This window comes from Drosophila simulans, chromosome 2R, assembly GCF_016746395.2.
Source record: "Drosophila simulans strain w501 chromosome 2R, Prin_Dsim_3.1, whole genome shotgun sequence".
NCBI classification, from domain to species: Eukaryota; Metazoa; Arthropoda; class Insecta; order Diptera; family Drosophilidae; genus Drosophila; species Drosophila simulans.
In genome coordinates this window covers 11,301,071-11,320,424 of record NC_052521.2, presented here as the reverse complement: position 1 = coordinate 11,320,424, position 19,354 = coordinate 11,301,071, and the positions used below count along the sequence as shown (strand labels likewise).

Sequence of the window (19,354 nt, the reverse complement as noted above, 5' to 3'; positions counted from 1 at the left end):
CGTCGACAGTGCTGAGCAGCGTCGATAATGTTGCATTTTGTTGCATTTACTTCGCGGGCGCATTTGGCTTTTGATTTTCTTCACAGTTTTCTTCGTCGATCTCGAGTTCTTTTGATTGTAATTTGATTTATTCAGCTGCGGCGCACACAGTGAGAAATTATACATAAATTAGTGATACACATGTATATAGCATATACTGCATTGATGGGAAGCACGATTCGATTAACACTCAACAACAATGGCAACTACATCGCTGACTTGGCAAGAGTAATCAAAAGAAATTCACTTGCAAGACGTGCACAAATTATTGAAAAGCCGTAGCGAAATTTCATGAAAATCGCAAGTGCACACAGGCATTGGCAAAAATCACACACATACACACACAAAAGACGTCTCAAAATGTATATAACAAAAAAAAAAACAAACCTTAAAAAACACAGAAAGCTGTGCAGAGGCAGAAACAATAACATAAAAGGCAAAGACACTTCTAATCAGTGGCAGAATGCCGAAGTCGACTGAGAAAAGAGAACCAGAACGCCAGAGTATCTGTGTGAGAACTTATGCGCCAGTGTGCGTTGTGTTGGCGTCGGCTTCGCCTTTGTTGTTGTTGTTGTTTCTGTTCTGCTTTACTTCAGCGCTTTCGATACCCCTCAATCGTGTAATCAAGGGGTATATGGGACATATAGAGAAGTATCTACACATTTGTAATGGCAGATAATGTTTGAAATAGATTTTTTCCTTTATTTCAAACTTGCTTTTTTGAAGACTCGCTAAACTATTCTTAATAAAACTCGTGTTTCATTGGCTTTTTCTATTTATGTACATAATTCCCAAGTATCATTTTGTTGAAAAATCATAAAATTAATCCCACTTGCTGGGTACGTAAAACGAAGAGGATAAAAACAAAAAAAAAAAAAACGATGGCGAAAAAACAAGAAAACAATCACATTTAAATCAGAATGTGTTTGCTTTTCAGTTTTTATTTTCATGCCTCCGTACAGGCCAAGCGCCCGCGACTTTTGCTGTTTATTTTGTTTTTAATTAATGCAAAATGTATACAAAATAGCCGCGAATAGGCGCACCAACCAACACAATGACATGTGTGTGGGGTCGCGAGGTGTGCGTGTGTATGCCACCGTATGTATCTGTGTGAGTATTTAGTGCACACGATATAATACTTCAAAGTGAAGAAGAAGCAGAGGACTCGGTTGCAAGTGTGCGGAAGGTTGCGAAATGCTCTGGATAACCGCAAGTGACTCGTTTGCTGCGTTCAGAATTATTCACCGCAATTTAAAAACATTCTCTGTGACTACCTTCGTACAGTAAAGATTCGATAAACGGGGGAACCACTCACTTAAGGTCGCAACCCACAGAGCCTAATTAAATTATTGATTCAATAAGGAAAATGTCCTCTTGAGCAGCGAAGGACCCCGCTCTCAGGTCATCGATAGCCACTCAATCGGTGGTTAAACAATTACAATCGCCTGCAAAACTATTCCCCAAATGAATAACAAAGTGAATAGCACTCATTACGCATTCACATTCATGCACAATCTCTCGCACTCACGAAACACTTTCGCCTAATAAGTTTATGGCACTTTACAACACTCGAAATGCAATGCACACAATTGGCCCGTTTCGGCCATCTCCCCATTTCTCCCATCTCTCCCATTTCTTTCACTACCCCCCGCCCCACACATTGCCCTGTCTACCAACGTTCGCTTCGATACACGCGCCAACACTTTTCCCCATTCGCTTGCCTCATTATGAATAAATGACGTTTCATAAATTTGTTTTTCCCTGCGCCTCTGCCGCTGCTACCATCGATCATGCCGTCTCTTTTACTGCCCTCTATCTTCACACTCGCCGTCTCTTTCGCTGGCTGTATCTGTATCTGCGAATGTATCTGTGTTTTCGGTATCTTTCGATGGAAGCGTGACACAAAGAATGCAAACTTGCGTTGACCAGAAGCGGTGGGAAAACGGTAGTGGTATAGAAATGGAGAAGAGGGAGAAGGGAAAGGGAAAGGGTGCCGTAATATATGTAACCTATTGCAGAAAGAGATGGGTATGCTCGTGCAGAAAGAGAGCGGTAGCTCACACAATTTACAAACTTAAAAGTAATTTAGTTTTTTACGACTCCACTGCGGTAATAAAAATGTTTTGCCCTCTCCGTATTGCCACCCCCACACCACGCACACTTTGCCTTCCATCTTTTTCACCTATAACTATACCATAGCCTCGTACCGTACCCTTTACCCTGCCCCAACCCTTTGAGGAGCACCCGTCTCCCCATGCCCATGCCCATGCCCATGCCTCCCCTAATTCCCCACTACATTTACTGCATTTACATTTATCGATGCGTCGCCTCCGATGTCGACATCCTCATCTTCGCCTTTGCCTTCGCTCTGGCCTCCGTCTTGGCTTTTATGTCTTGCTGCTGGTGGGGCTTAATAACTTTGTCAGGGGGGGGGGAAAGTGTCTGGGGTCTGAGGTATACTGAAAATCGAAGGTTGGGCTCTCTGAAGTACTGGTCACATTGTGACGAGTTGCACCGAAATCACAGCGAAAGGAGTACGTTTCTCTCGCTCTAGTCACTAGATCGCTATTCCTAGTTATCTAGTTATGAAATTACTTCTTTGTTGTTGATTTTTTAAACCTATTCTGATTGCTGTTGCTCAAAAAGAAAGTCAAACATTTCTCTTCTCTTATGACTCGTTTCTGTATCTTCACTGTCTATCAGCCTGCCTCGCGCTTTAATATATTTTCTGTTTGCTTTACGCGCAAATGAAATAAAGCAACAGAAATTATGCCGCGAACCTTGACACATTAAAAATAAGCAACAACAAAGAGCGTGAGTAAGAAGACCTCACCCATCTCTCTTGCACACTGTCTCCCCTCTCGCCTCCTCCCCGTCGACGAGAGCTAGTAAATTTTTTGCGTGTAAAAATAAAAATGTGGAAAAGCTTCTTTCCACATTGGCGACGTTCAGCAGTTCAGTTTGTACGAATTTCGTTTTCATGATTCCAATGCATAAACAATAGAGAGCGCGTCCAACGCGTCGTATGATTAATGCGAATTAGCGGCGAATCCAAACCGACACTCTCCGCCACTCAGCACCAGAAAAAGAAAAAGAAAAAAACAATACCCTATAGTCCGAAAACGGAAATCGTCTCGTCTCCAACACCAACAACAACAACACAAAAATCATCGGAAAAACACATCAAATGTTTCGTGGAAAGCCTTCGCTTCGCGTCCGTGTTGTTTGATTAGTTGGTTGAGTCGAGTTGCTAGTTGCTACATTGTGTGGTATATAGGTGCTGAGAGACAGGCACTGAAAGATGATAGAAGATAGAGGAGCAGTGGCCTTGGATACGCAAGAAAAAGGAGGCGGACGTAGTCAATACGTTTGGGAGGGCAAATAAAATAGATTTGGAGTATTTGTTGAAGCTGTTGTTAACACATAAATTTGCCAAGAAATACTAATGCATTGATTGATGAAGTTGAAATTAAATTATTAATCAAAAACAACTAAATTAAAAGGGAGAATTTCAAAATCTTTTTTTTAAGTATCATCATTATCATTCATTATCATTCTTAATCTTATACATATATAAACTGTGTAAACTGCAGAATTAAGAAAGGACATTTTGTGGAAGTCGAGTTTAAAACTGAAAATCCAAGTTCGAATTCCAATTTTCATGCAATTTAAATGGGATATGCAAATAGTTTTCCCCCGGCTCTTTGTCAACCGTGTTTTTTTTCCCCAGTTCCACTGTTCTCGCGCGTTTTCCTCTTTGCCAGCGGGCCATCATTTATTCACAACAATTAATTAAAAGTGTAACTTAAAACGTTCGCTCAAGTGTCAGCCATAACAGAAAGCCGTCTTTTTTTGCCCCCCTTTTTTTTGCTCCACCCCCTGAAAACGAACGCCTCCAATTAATTCCTTGCTATTTTAACCATTTCTTAACCCATATTTTCTCGACACACACGGCGTATGCGTAATATCATGACCTTGTTTAGCGCCCTACTCTTTGCAGCCCCTTTCCACGCCATTCGCCCCCAGCATTTGCACTTCACTTACTCGCATTGCATTTTGCATTCTATTAATTTTTTGCAAATTATTAAAAAGTGGGCGGCAGTCGAAAAAGGAAAGGAATATGAAAATCGCGAGAAATGTACGAGAAGTGAATTATAAATCATTATTCAACTCATTTAACTGAGCTGGCGCACAAAGCCCAATGGGAAATTATGTTTACCAAAAATTAATTAAACAACAGTAACAACAGAAAGAGCAATAAAAGTAAGATTAATGTAGTCGCAACGCAGCGACGCCGACTGCGACTGCGACGGCGGCAGCGGCAGCGGCAGAGGCAGCATCAATTTCCGCAACGCCAAAAGGCTAAGCCAGATTTCTCGGTTCGGTTTAAGTTAGCTTGTTGCTCGCTCCAAGGCAATTGTTGCTATTACTATCGCTGTTGTTTCGCCCAAGAATTCCTAGATGCTCTTGTCTCTCACTATTCAATTATACACCAAGAGACAAAAGCGTGGAAGAAGTTCGGGAGTGTGGGTAACTGTGGGATACCCTTTAAATATAAATATATATCAAATAGTTTAACTGCCTAGTGAAATAGTTACTATGAAAACTCCGAAACCACAGTTCCGTTAAGAAAAACTGTTAAAAAGCACAGCAATTATAGAAATATAACAGCAGGTGTTTGTATCTAAATAACCCGTTGATAACTAACCATCGAAATTTGCATAATTCAAAACCGTTAATCAGCCCAATTGTTTCACCATTGCAGGGCACACAAACTGAAGCACAGATGGCCATTGGTGTATGCACACATCTTTATGAATACGTAAGTGCAGATACAAATATATGCACAATTCCAAACGTGTTCTACTTCATGGCATTGTGAGCATGCCCCACTTTTTGGTGAGGGCATAACAAACGACCAATTGCTCGCTCAGATCTGCTCCTCCCTAACTAACCCCCCTCCCTCTCCGCCGTACACTTCTTGGCCACTTGTCTAAGCAATATGCGTAACACACACTGTGGCACACAAGCACAAACACGCACACTCATGCACACTCACGCGGAGAAATCAAACGGAAATTTATGTTGGCCAAAAATGTTTTCTTTGATATTTTAGCAAAGCAACTAAGCATCGAACATAAAAGTTTATAATTTATGAAAACGAAAATAATGCAGAGCGTACAAATTCCCAAACGGATTTACTGCAATGTAATTAATGGTTTCCATCGAGCCAAAAGAGTGGCAAAAAAAAAAAACAGACACACATACGCACACTTTTCTTTTTTTTTTTTTGTTTGCTCAATTTTCCTCCTGATTTATTTAGCACTTTTGATTTATGATTTTTAATTTCTGCCATTTTACGTCTTACGTGAGTCTTACGAAGTCTGCACCTAATAAATTTGCATTTGCTATGCACAATTTCCCATCCAAGAACCCCAGACACGAAAAAGCGAATAAAATGTCAAATAAATAAACAGTACAGGGGGGTTGAGTTAAATAATTGCTAGAAAGCACACAGGAATTTAGCAGAAGATCTCGTAAATAAAATAAACGAAATTCCATGAGCACAAAAGACTTGGAAAAAGGTTTTTTTCAACACTCAATCACAGCTGATTTTGATCACAGCAGATTTACTGTTGAAAGTACATTATTGTTCAGCTGATAACACTTCTATATATGTTAGTACTGTTCAATTCTTTAAAGAATTTTAACAACATTTTTTGTTGTTTATGTTTTTCTCGCATGTTTGCGATTAAAAAGTACTGTAACTCTTCATGTTTGACACCAAATTGTTTCGCTTTTCACTTTTCAAACACTAACGTTTTTAAGCACTCCGAACACTTTATTTCTTCATTAAGTTTAAGTGCATATTTTAGTATTTCTTTTTAATTTGTTTTCTTTTGTTATATTGCCGTTGTCGTTGATGTTGCTTTTGTTGTTGTTGCTGTTGCTGCTGTTGTGTTTTTATCGCTGAGGGAACGAACCGCAAACAAAAAAAAAAGCGCTCAGCTTTTCTTTGGCTAGTGTTGCTGTTTCTGCCGTGCGGCTGTTACTGCTGCTGGCGTCGTGTTGCTGTTGCTACTGCTGTTGCTTTTGCCTCAGCTGCTGCTGCTGCCGCTGGTTTGTCGTGCGCCGTTTGGCAGTCGGTTGAGTACTGGCACGAGCCGCTGTCAGCGAAGCCAAACGAAGCGACTTCGAGCGACGCGAGCGACGCTGGCAGCGACAGCAGCAGCAGCAACACGACGCCAGCTGCGACGCGGGCAGCGAGAAAGTTTGCTTTTTGCATTGTTGCAGCGCCGCAGCGAGTGAGTATCTGTGTGCGAGTGGGTGGCTGTTGGTATGGGTGTTGCTGCGGGGATGTCGCTGTTAGCCATAACAGACGGTTGATAAGCTGCTGCTGCTGCTGTTAGCATGTTGCATGTCAGCTGCTCTCCCTCTCTCTCGCTCTGTCGCTCTCTCTTGGCTTTCATGTTGAAACCAATTCGTTTGTCATTTGTTTAATGACACAAATATTTGCACAAAGTGTTTGCATTTATGTATGCCGCGACAACCTGTCTTACCCCGCCCCTCCACGCTCCATCGCTGCCCCACTCTCTGTTTTCAATTTCCATTTTGGCGTCATGAAAGTTTTCCCTCAATTTGTATTTGTGCCATAAATTTGATTACCACTAATAGACTAATAATAATCCAACTAATGATCACCGTTTCTGTTTTCTTTGCTTCGCTTATTTTTTTTTATTTATTTTTTTTTTTTTGTGGGTAGCCTGGCTTTCAGGCAAATTGAATTCGCTGCCACTTTCTGATGGCTGTTAAATTGGGTTGAGCCTACAAGGACGAAATCCAGCGAAATCCTACCCAAAAGCCAGGCAACAGCACAAAACAACAAACAACGTGAACAACTAAATAAGGAAGTGACACCGGAAACAGGCAGCGACGTCAACGTCGTAGGAATGCGCAAAGGAATTTGAGCTTATGGTAGAACGGGGGGAACGTGGGGGGCATGGGAAAATTCAGGGGTTTTGGGTTTGTGTTTGGGGTTTCGCAGGAATCACTCACAAAAATCCGAGTGAGTCGAGTGAGTCGTGCGAAGCGCTCTTTATCTCGCATTTTTAGCTCGTTTATAAGGCAACGACACCGGCCGGCTGAAACTAGTTAAGGCCACACCAGCAACCCTCTTCGCTCGCCCCAGCCTCTGCCACGCCCCCTTTGCCACTCTACAACACCACTACAACCGTCCTCCCCGCACACAACGCTTACAGCTTAACCTATAAAAATTCCGCAAACCCAACATCCACAAATGGGAACACTCCACCCCACTCCGCATGTGGAAATGTTCTTTTTCAGCTCTCTCGGAAAATCTGGGCGCCTGTTACACACGCAACGAAGTTGCCAACACAACCTCACATGCACGCACACACGCGACTCGAAGCTGTTGCTGTTGCGGTGATGTTGCTGCCGCTGCGTTGATGTTGCTGCTGCTGCCGTTGGTGTTGCCGCTGTGTCAGTGCCGTTCATTTGTTTGATTTTGTTGTGATTATGCGCAGTGCTTCGGCGGCAGAGACGCCGGCAGTGACGCCATCGCGCGAGCAGTGGCGGTGGCGTCGTGGTAGTCAGCGACCCATGGAGGGCATTTGGGGGCGCAACAACAACAGCTACAACGGCAACGCTGGGCAACTGGATTCTCGCTCCAAGTTGCGATACACTTGGACAACTCGAAAATGTGATAAGACGTGCAGTGCATGTGGCACTTCGATTTCAGCCCGATTCTGATTTAAAACCACTCGGGATTAAATCGGAATATAAGCTGTGATTTGAGTAGCATCATCAAATTCGGAAATATAGCATTTAGAAACAGAGCTACGCTTAATATTACTTACTATATTAGTTGAGAAACCAGCTTGAACTTTTCTAACAGCAGGCTTACACATGTAACTGTCAATAATGAAATTCGGAAACAGTACAGTGAACTTTCCAACACTTGAAACCTTAACTTCCTAACAATAAATGCATTCGTTAGAAGGCATACTTTTAAATACCTATGTATGTAATGAATTCGGGTTTATATACCGCTATTCCCATAACAAATTTATTTTAGCACGTTTCTAACAGATTAGATTTACCCAAAAATGCATTTCAAAACTTCCTTCCGCCTTGAGAAGTCACGACTTACTAGATTTCCACCTTCAATCAAATAGTCAATCTGCTCTTGTTCAGCGCACAGCGATAAATATTTGTGGCTCTCTGTTGTTATTCTGGATATTCCGTATAGCCAGTATTGTCTGTTGCCTCGACTCACGGCTGTTGGCTGCTGTTTGTGTGCCGTAAAAACTCATTGCCAGTTTGGGGCGTCGCTCAACTGGAAATGTGGCCAAGACGAAGCTAAAACTGAAGCTGAAGCTGCAGGTGTCTGTCTAACCAAGTCATCTCACATACATATATTTACTTTGTAGATATATAAAAATAAGTACATAGTGTATGTGCCAGCCTCCATGTAATTGCGCTGAGCATTTCTTTGTGCGGCTTAATTAGTGGCTGGCAGCCTGTTTTTCATTTTAGAGGTTTATAAATGATGTTCGCAGAAGCACAACTGGGCTCAATTTAAAGGTCCAAACAAATAGTTACAGCAAATACACAGTTACAATTTGGTAGTGGACTACAAGTCTGAATTCTCGATTAAATGGCCTTTTTCGGTGGTGACACATTGTGGTAGCGAATCGAGAAGCGGCTAAAGTTGTGCGAAGTGATCTCCTTGGTGGGCGTGAACTCCGCCCGCTCGATAATCGAGCGCGGACTGCCGAAATTCAGCAGCCAGAACTTCAGCTCGTTGACCTTGGGCAGAGTGCCCTCCAGCTGACCCTTCACCGTGCCCTCGTCCGTGTTCATCACCCACCCGCGCACGTGGTTCAATGTGGCCAGATCTCGGGTCTGCTTGCGCAAACACACACCCTGTACTCGCCCGAAGAGTTCGAATCCGCAGGAGAAGATCTGTTCCGCCGGCTGCATCATCTTGAATACGCTTCGTCTTTTCTAGAAATAACTCCAACTTAGTGTCGATCGAGAGAGAGAGATAAACTCCACTTGTTGAAATTTAGTTGATTTTTGTCAGTGTTCGGAATTACAGGAATGTCGCAAGCTACTGGATTCCCTTAAGCAGTTAAGTGTTTTGCAGCACAGTGAACCCCAAATAAAGTTAACACGAGCAAAACTTGCTAAAATTAAATGTTAAGTAGCTGGATGTCAATGATATCGCGATTATGTGCTTAAATTAAAATAGAGGAAAGAAGTAGGAAGTTCTCGTTATAAAAAGGAGCAGTGTATCGGCGAGTGCGCTAATGACATTGTATCTATTGTATATCCATAGCGTATCCCATATCCCATATCAGCACTGGGGACTCATAAATCACTTGCCACACTCATTCGCACACACGCACACATTCACATGCGACGCCAAGTTCATCTCATGGCAATCCAATCAACTGGCAATGCCACAAAAGTTTGCAACCACCAAACCAGAGCTGAAACCCTGCCCCTTGCTCCCCTTCCCCTTTCCCTTCCCCTATGGCCCATGGACACACGAACACCCCCCTCGAAAATGGCAAAACACCACCTATGGGCAGCGCGAACAATAACTAGCGAGATAAACAGACAACATTCGGCGTTAATGCAAACGCGAAACGCCGACATCGCAGGCGATACTAAGGCAAATATTTAATACGATATTTATGGCCTAGGCACAGGATCAAGTGCAAGCGGGATGGGGAGAGTCCAAACGAGACGGAGAGAGCATGGGGAAATGAGGTCCTTTGAGCCAAGGTATTTGCAAAAAGAAGCCTGTGATAAATGACTACAGCTACAAGTACTCATCCGCCAGCTTCCAGAAATTGGTTTTCCGATGACTACATAAATTATACTTCTTCACAATTAAGTCTAAGGTTTGTAAGGAAGACTATTAAATATTAACGATACGATATATTCTCTACAAATTAACGGCTTTTCATTTTTTCAACCTGACGGTAGCCTGCAACCAACAAGATTTTCCCCCTATACAATCTACATCTGAAGACACCAAACGTGTACGTATGTTGAAATGGCCCTAAAGCTGTCAATTTGGTTAAGCGAATTTAAAAGTTTTCGCAAAGTGGAACCAAAGGCTTCCAATTTGGCCGGCACACTGTGGCCAATCCAACTCGAACTCCGTCCGTCGTGTGCCCATTCAAATGAAACACAGCACGAGCCTCGGGTTCGTTTCGAGTTTCAGGTTGGATTTCAGGTTGAGACCGCCACCGACGTCTCCATCGAATTCGCAGTTCCGTCGCTGCCTCCGTCGACGTCCGTTCGATACTGTTGTTGCTGCTGCTGCTGTTGTTGCTGTCGAGCCGAAGGTGAGCAAGCCAAATCAAACAAACCGAAGCGCAGCAAAAAAAAGTACGTTGAAACGCTTGAAGGGACTTCGCATGCCTCGCCGTTGGAGCTACGAACGAACGGGTATATATGTATCTACATGTAGGCATAAGTATAGGTATCGCTATATCTCTATAGATACTATAGCTCATGCTGTTGCTGCCAGAAACTGCGCTTCAATTGCGACAGCAGCAACAACAACAACAGCCAGTCGGTAAACAAAACTCGGCTTCTCCGAAGGCAAACTGCGTGAAGTGGGAGAAAGAGAGCCACCAGCAGCTAAGAGAGAGTGAGAAATTGAGTGATCTTGCAGAACGGATAAACACCAGATAAGCGAGGCTAACAGGGAAAATTCAACTGCACTTAATCACTAAGATCGGATTGAAAAAGGGGATTTCCTAAAGTTCAATAAAGTGCTCATACAAAAAAGTATTATTTAATTGCTTTCAAAAGTTATCTTTATAGATAAGCAGATCTTCATAGTTGCAACATGCATATTTCTTGGAGTTTCTTCGCAAACTAGTCGGATCTTTCATATTTGCTCTTCATAACATTAAAGTATGAACACCATTCACCAACACTGTTTTGAAATACCCAAACGTCAAAGCATTTTCCTATCGTTTCGTTCAAAATTTTTATTGTTCAGAACGTTTGGCCGCCAAGCCAAACGGCGCCAAGCACACACACACACATTGACACAAATCAAATCGGAAAAGGCGAAACAAAAATAACAACAACATAGAACAGCAACAACAACGTTAGCGCCAAGAACAACAATTAAATCGAATTGGAAATTAAAAATAAAAAAAAAGTACAGTACTCGGTCTTTTCCAAGCCCACAGCGTTTTCCCCAACGTTTCTCCAAATTGAATTGAAATGCAAACGAAAGCTAAATACTAAAATTAGCTTAAAATAAGTAAGGCAGACAGGGCAATAACAACAAGTGAATAGAAAATCAAAGCGAAGCATATAAAACGGCGATAATTCAAATGCAAAATGTAAACACTTCAAAGCCGCGCGACGGGGAAAGCGGGCGGAAAATTGAGGAAAAGCTGGGAAAAAAATACAGCTACAGTGGCATAGGAAAATCGGAATATTAAGAGAAAGAAGTCGAATGGCTTCGGAGTTCAAAAGGGGAGTGCTTTGGGTTGTGAGCAGAGACTCGCGCTACGCAGACTTGACTTGGCCTCTAATATCTCACTCACTCGCACACTCACACACACGCACATTGAATTGTTTACGCAAATGACAAAATTATTATGCAGTGCAGGGAGAAAAATGATGGCCTCTAAACACACTAGATATAAAAAATAAAGCCCAGATGGAAATATATTAAGCAGAATGTCAATAAAACGATATTCTAATTATAAATCTGATTAATACTCATTCCAATCTGATTTATCTCGAATGTTAGCGGATTCCCGAGAATCCACTCAGAATAGGGTTAAACACGCTCAATCGCTGAGCTGTCCCACGCTGCGTATACGTAACCCGTGATCTTGACTTCGGCTTATCAGAATAACTCGACGATGATGCAAACATTCCAGCAATGGCGATTCCTTAATACACGGATACTTAGCTTAACTTACGGTTTAATCTGCACAATATGCATATCTACACGGTACAACAATGCGTTGATGGGACAAACAAGGGGGAAACTCACCTGCAACGAGAGAAAGAGAGACAAAATACTGATTAGCCACAAATGCAGCGTAAACGCAATGAGAATGATAAATCAACTGGCTAAAAATACAGCAAGCCCAACGGCAACAACAACAACAACAACAAAATCACGTCAGCGGCCAAATAAGGCAAACAATTGCAAAAATCTGCATGTTGACGTCGCTGCCAGCGCTGACTGTGCAGCTGCGTCGCAGTCGAGGAGCTAAAAATATTTCACTCGGCTTCGCTTAGAAAATCCAAAATTAGCTGGCACGGCGTGCGCACAAAATCCAAAATGAGGAACACAAAATGAGGCACAGTGGCGTGCGATCCACTTTCTAGCACTCAAAAATCAATAATGGCAGTATATGCAAATTAGGCTGCGGATTATTTTATTTCCATTAAAAAACTACTAAGTATGCAAAGTCAATAGTTTAATAGTTTTTTTTTTCAATAATGTTACCGGTATACATATTTATTATTCAAGACAGTGAAAAATAATATCCTTATTAAATGGACAAAATACGAACGAACTGAATTTCACACCAACTGTGCGGCGTTCGTGGCGTCACCGTTGAGCGACGACAGAGGCAGAGGCTGAGGCAGTGACGGCGACGTCAACGCCGACGCTTACAGCGTGCGACAGCAGGTTGGCAGAAAGTCTGCCACTGATAACGGGAAATGGCATGCCAGCAACAGCGGCAGCAAAAGCAGCAACAATAAGGAGAGCCATCGACATTCACTCACTCTCTCACTCTTTCTCTTGCCGGCTCCCCACTTTACTCACACACTCACTCGTTGGCGCTCTCGCCTCTTCCTCGCTCGCAGTGGCCATGTCTTCTATGCTCTCGTGGCTGGCAACGCTCACGCCAAAATAAACAACAAATGTAAAGTGCGCCCCTTTAGCAATGTGGTGTGCACAGAGAAAAAACTAACAGTGCAGTTTTAAAACAAGGAAATATTTTTAAAATGATATGTTTTACAAAACTAATTGGTGATCGAGTTTCGGGTTATCAGCAGAACATGCGTTAGATCTTTAATTGCATTTCCGGATTAAATAAATTGTTGCATACTTCAAGGACTGCAAAAGATTTGCGTTCATCGAAATCTGCTATTATTTCTCCGCGTGTATAGGAAAAGCGGTCGCAGGGCCTACCCGCCACCCCCCAAAACACCCAACCACCTAGGACAAGCCATGAAAATAAATATGTGGGCATAACAAAAATGAAAATTGTACGCGAAATGTGCCGCAAATGGCAGCAGATTTGCCATTAAAATTTACAAAGGGTCTTTCTCGGTGTTTCGGGATCCGAGTGGAAAACCGAGAGAAAACGGGGCAGGGAAATAGAGAGGGAAAAAAACATAGACAAACAGTCGGAGGTAAAGCAAATCAAAACAAAACAAAACAAAGGAAACATCACAAAAACATGCCAAGCAATCGCCCTGACTAAGTGACTCTTTCCCTCTCTGTTTAACCCGGGGGCTGCTACCTCGCTCGCACCCTCTGCTGCTAAATAACAGCTGTAAATTAACAGCGAGCGTTTTTAGAACGAGCAATTAAAGCTGTAATAAAGCAATTAGAAGTACAATTACCCAAAGTTTGTCCAATTTGTGTGCACAAAAATTAGAAAAGGTAAACAAGCAATGTTTGAAAGGAAAAATCGTGTAAAAGCGTTTAAATTTAATATTTTCGAAAATAATATCGGTAATTATTATGCATTTTTTAATGCTCATGCAACATTAATTTTTGACACCTATGTATATCTAAAAAAAAATGTTTATTTGCCACTCAAAGTTCATAATAAGTCAGGTGACATTACACATACGCAGTGTGGTGCGATGGCTAACCATATCGGAAAAATTGCATTTTCTGCTGCTGTTGTCAAGCACTGAAAGCCTCACATATGTTTTGTAAATTAATTAATAGTTTTTATTCGCGTGCGGATTGTTTAAATAAATCATTCACAGTGACAAAAACAACATTTTTTCGGTTAAATATAAATAACTTAGTTGAACATATTTTTTTTTTTTTGTTTTAAATTTGAATATCCATGTAAATTTCGGCCGCAGCGCAAAAAATAGTAATATTATATTGGCTAAATGACAGCGGCAGTGCTGACAATACCAATTAGCCTCTCGGTCAAGAAGAGTTGGCCAATAGATGACACGAACAAGCCGCAAGGGGAAACGGACGAGAAAACTAGTGTGAGGGAATAAATGGAAAGCCTTAATTAACAGGGCCAACTGTTAATGAAATTGTTTGGTAAACGGGCTGTGTTTTAAAGAATAAAATGAGCAAAACAGTTGGCGCTTTAAAAATGGTATTCAAAAGTGATTAAGATATATGGTCATTGAAAAACTATAGCATGCAAACTAAATTAAATAATAAAAAACATAGCTAAAGTAACTAAAATCTATATTTGAGAAAAAGAAGACCATACACGAAGTGGGTTGGTATTTTTCTAAATGATTTTAAAATATTACGTATACGCATTCGAAAAATGTTCTTTTTACTCGTAGGTTAAATACATTTTTGACTTCGTAACTTTGACATGTACCGCCTATTCTATGCAATTTCTGCTCGATTTCAGTTCCTTTTCTGTTGTTTCTTTTCGTCTTCATTTTGACGGCAACGATTTGCAATCAACTTAATTGAATTTTGTTTTGATGCAATGACGAAGGCATAGTGCAAAGACGGGCGGAAAAGTGGGTGGCGGCGAGGCGAAAAGGGTTGTCACGCCTTCTGCAATTGTCTTAGCTGCTTGTCGTCAAGTGGATTTGCTGCTGGCGGAGAACTATAGTTGTTATTGCTCTGGCCTTTGTTGTTGGGCGATATTCAATTAAGCGACATCGTCGACGTCGCCATTTAACGAAATGCAATTTTCACTCTATTTATTTATTTTGCCTCAGTGTGAACTTTTGTTTGTTTATGTCAACGCACTGCGGAATAACAACAACAAAATCGGTTAATTCGATCAGCGAAGATTGAGGTGATTTTATGAGCAGGGCGAAGTTACGCATTTGCCGGGGTAACAAATTCGGTAGTGGGAGGCAATTAACAGTATATCCAGGCTGGCAAATTTCACAATTTTTCGTCAATAATTGAGCAAGGAAAGCGGGCAGACGACAATCTCCATGTCCAGGACATGCGCACTTAAGCCAGGAACTTAAAGCCAGGCCACAAATTGCACAGAGTGGGCGTTGGGGATTGTGGCGATTGGGTGGGGCAGTAAGTGGAGCGTGGGGAAGGGGGTAAGGGGGTGACCGACAGCAGACCGACTGTTGTCCTGTAAATGTAAATGGCACCCACACACGAAGCGAAGGTGGCCGATGAGATTGCCTCGAATGCCGAATACCGTTAAGATTGTTACCAAAACACAGAATACTTCAGATATAGATAGTTGCCAAAGGAAAGGGGGATTAGCCAGCTAAGGATGCACAGAGAGAAATAAACTAAGACTAATATAAACTAAATAAACAAAGAGAAATAAACTAATGTTGCATTTAAACGCCAACGAAATCAAAACATTTACAAAAAAAAAGTACCATATAAAATCTAATTACAAACCTTCTTTTTCTATTTTATGATTGTTTATAGATTGTATATATAATTGGAAATTTATTTGGAATTTTATTTTATGAAATTAATGAATAAGAGATTTTTTCTTCCACAGATTTTCGAACTTAACAGGCATTACTTTTAGTCACAAATTTTTTGTGCGGTGCATTATCGTGCGGCATATGCCACAAAACTGTGCAACGTGCGGCTCCCTCGCTCTTTCTCTCAGCTAATGTAGACAAATTTTTATCGCCTGCTAAAGTTTTGTGGGAAATTTGCTTCTTTTTTTTTTCTTCGGATGCCGAGCCCTCGGGGGAGGATTTTTGTAGGCGGCAGGATAGCAGGCATGGGATATATCTTTGCACAAGGGGTAGCAGACGATTCTGTGCTTGTTGACGCTAAATAGGCTCGTTTCTCTGCCGTTAATAATAATAGTTATGATTATGATGATGACGACACTGACGATGGCCCAAGATGAGGCGAAAGTGTTGATAAAACACGGCGGATAACACAACGATTACGGGGAGCGAAGGGGGTTGAAGTAGAGTGAAGCACCAAAGGCCTCAATCAAAATTATTAATTTAGCAGGACATCCAAAAGTTGCTGATGACAGGACACAAGGGGTTTGGGTCAAGCCAAAATGTCAACGAGTTTGAAAATTGCTTCAATACGGGGTTATAAATCATAAATTAGGAGAGAATGTAATCGAGAGACTATCTTAAAGCAATAAGTTTAGTACCGAAACTGAATAAAAACCGAAAACCTAGTTATATTTAGCTCGAAACTACTAATGACTCCTAGTTTAAGCTTTAATTCCCAAATGGGAGCAACCGAAGGCAGCATATTTCAGCACCCACGTAATGCCCTCCACTAGCAACTCAATGAAGCATTTGTAAATTGTTTAAACAAATCCTGCTCCTTTGCCTGCTTGAGCTCCTAATCACCAGCAAACAAAAGTCAAATCAAAAGCGAAGCCCAGGAAAAAGATTGAAACCGCACAGTGAAAGGGGCGGCGAAGGGGGCCGGAAAATGGGGATGTGGATGAGGTTTGGGGAAATGGGGAAATGCGAGGAAAACTGAGAAGAGAGAGTGTGCAGCTAACAAGCAAAACGTCAACGGCGAGGCTGACGAGAGCGACAACATCGTTGCAAGCGACTTCCAATTATTTTTTATATTTCTCTGCAGCAACAAAAGGCACTCCAGAACAGGGGCGTCGTTGCAGCAAAGGGGGGCATGCATCTCCGCCTCTGCTGGCTTGGCTGATGCAAAAGTGGATTATGTGGCTGCCTCAACAATCTTCTTCTTTTTTTTTTTTTTATTCACCCCATATTTTGTTCGTTTTCGCTTTCCTTGCACTTCTTGGCCAAGCGGAGGGGCGTGCGTGAAAAGTGGGCGCGGCACTCAATAGAGTGGCACAGTTTGTTGAGGGGGGAAACATGCGAAATGCAAATGGATATGGGGGTTTAGGTGTTTTACTTTTTTTTTTTAGGTGCTGGGAAGAACCACAAGCATTGATGGAAGGCCCCTGGAAATCTGGGGAATTACTAATGCATTCAAAAGCGCATAAATCAAATTCATTCTTAATTTGAAAATCAAAGTAAAGAGCTTAAATTGTTAAACACTAGCAGGTATATAGGCCACAACTAGGTTAGTTTAATAATACATTCTAACTCAATCTAATCATTAAGTTATGGCTGCGAGTCACATTAACTAAACTAAATTTGCTAGCTCTTTGATTAATCTAAAATTAAAATCATTGTTAAGTTTTTAAATGTTGCTGTTACTTTAATGTAAGTTGTAGTTTGCTGTAAAATATATGGTAAAAAAAAGTACCCTTTGCTCAATGTGAGAACTGAAAACTAGACCCAATTTGATATTCAATCGCAGCTAATAAAAAGAAAGGCCTGTATTTTCGGTCTACATGCCATCGGCTGGGAAATCAAGTGGAGGAATACAGACTACAAATATTGAAGTCTTTCATGGTGCAAACAAAGCTTTTAAGCTTCGTTGAGTTTAACACAAATACACACAGACACACACCGGCATACACACCATAATACATGTATAGGCACTCACTCTGATATGGGGACCGACCTGCCACGCCCCCCCCCCCTCGCTTTCACTAGCCGCCACCCGCCCCCTTTAGAACCACAGAGGCGCCCCATTGCAGAAGCTTCAAAACCAACGAACAACAGCAAGGAGAAGAGGCGCAGAAGGGGGAGGAGAAATGGGAAGAATTGCGGAGAAAGGGGAGCGGGCACACGTTGCCTGCCATATGCGACACTTGAGAAGGAGGTAGGGTGAGGCAGTGGGCGGCAGTGGGGATGGCACTGGGGCATGGGCGCCGGTTCGCAGGAGGTCGTCGAAGGGGCTAGCCGAGCGGGCTGATTGCCGACTGACTGACTGAAAGAGACTGCGTGCCACGACTGCTCGGTGCCCCATGGACACACAGTATCCGCAAAAAAGGTTGCAACCCCAAAAAAAAGGTGCTTTAAAATATTAAGCAAGCCAAGCCAGCAGATACTCAGATACAATTGGAACATTCATATAATATGGATAGGGAATTTCAGGGAATTGTTATAGAATCTCATATGTTTAAATATACAGAGAACTTTCAGTCATTATTAATATTTTATTTTTAGCTACGATGAAAGATAAGCCATATATAAGATGATTTATCTACTAGTTTCCATGAATTCTGATTAAGAGTTAAAGGAACTTTTTCTGAATCAAATAGTCTGTTTATTTTTCTTTTCTCAAGTGCAGGAAAATCTGTACATTTTGCTTTAGTTTAGCCCCTTTCCGCACTTTTCTAATCCACTGTACTCGCGCACAGTGCGTTCCTATACTTCAGGTTACATGAGACCGCACGCTCTGTCCCGCTCGCTCGCCTATGGCCATCTCTGTCCCGCTGCTCCGATTCTGTCGCTACTGCGCTCTCTGCAGACAAATTTCTATAAATTATGCATTGTGTGTGTAAACACGACAAGTTGAATTGAAATTACGGATTTAAATGTGAACCAAAGATATTTTATAGCTATCTGAGTGTGCATATATATACAAAACATGGGCTGCAAAAACGAAATAAAATCAAATCGAAATGGATGATGAGGTGGTGGGGATGCAACCCTTTTTGCCTCTTTTGTCTCAGCTGTTCGGCTTTCATCGGCCGACAAAGTTTCGCAAAGGCACAATATCAACAATCTCATAAATTTAATTGCTTCAAGTGAATTCTGCCGCCAATTGTCCAGTTGCAAGTCCCCTTGCCACCCCGTTGAACCCCCTTTTTTTTGAATCGTTCCCCTGACTGTGCCTTCCTCGCTGTCTCATTGTCACCTTTTGAACTTCCGGCGGCGGCGGCGCTTTTCGCCTCTCGCTTCTCGCAGTGTATGATGTATCACCCTGGGCAGAAAAAAAAAACCCAGTCAGACGTAAACTTTTTCCACATGTCGGATGGACACTCATTGTCTCACATCCACGATTCATTTAACATTTCTATTTGTTGGAGGCGAGTTTTGTTTATTTGCAAACATTTCGTCACTGCTGACATTGATGACGATGACGTTGCGCCTCCTTTTCGTCTTTTCGTCTTTTGCCAGCCGCTTTGTTTTTTGTTTTTTGTAAAATGCCCATTTATTTTTAACATTTTAAAACGTCAACAGTGCACACAAAAGCCGACTCAATGACGCAACG

At 41.9% G+C, this 19,354-nt stretch overlaps 2 protein-coding genes across 5 annotated transcripts in view; both read right to left on the bottom strand.

The window, feature by feature from the left end:
• The window catches only part of LOC6734396 (neurogenic protein mastermind), a 68,484-nt gene that overhangs the window by 21,847 nt on the left and 27,283 nt on the right, over window positions 1-19,354 (bottom strand). The window lies entirely within an intron of this gene.
• LOC27206170 (acylphosphatase-2) lies at window positions 75-9,182 on the bottom strand. Its single transcript, XM_044922532.1, has 2 exons — window positions 6,024-9,182; window positions 75-135 (listed from the first exon to the last, which is right to left on the bottom strand). The coding sequence occupies exon 1, from the start codon at window positions 9,043-9,045 to the stop codon at window positions 8,713-8,715; it is 333 nt and encodes a 110-aa protein (XP_044778467.1). The 5' UTR covers window positions 9,046-9,182; the 3' UTR covers window positions 75-135; window positions 6,024-8,712.

What these genes read in the sequence shown, in the direction of transcription:
- LOC27206170 (XM_044922532.1), bottom strand. Translation starts at nt 9,045, where the DNA reads ATGATGCAGCCGGCGGAACAGATCTTCTCCTGCGGATTCGAACTCTTC.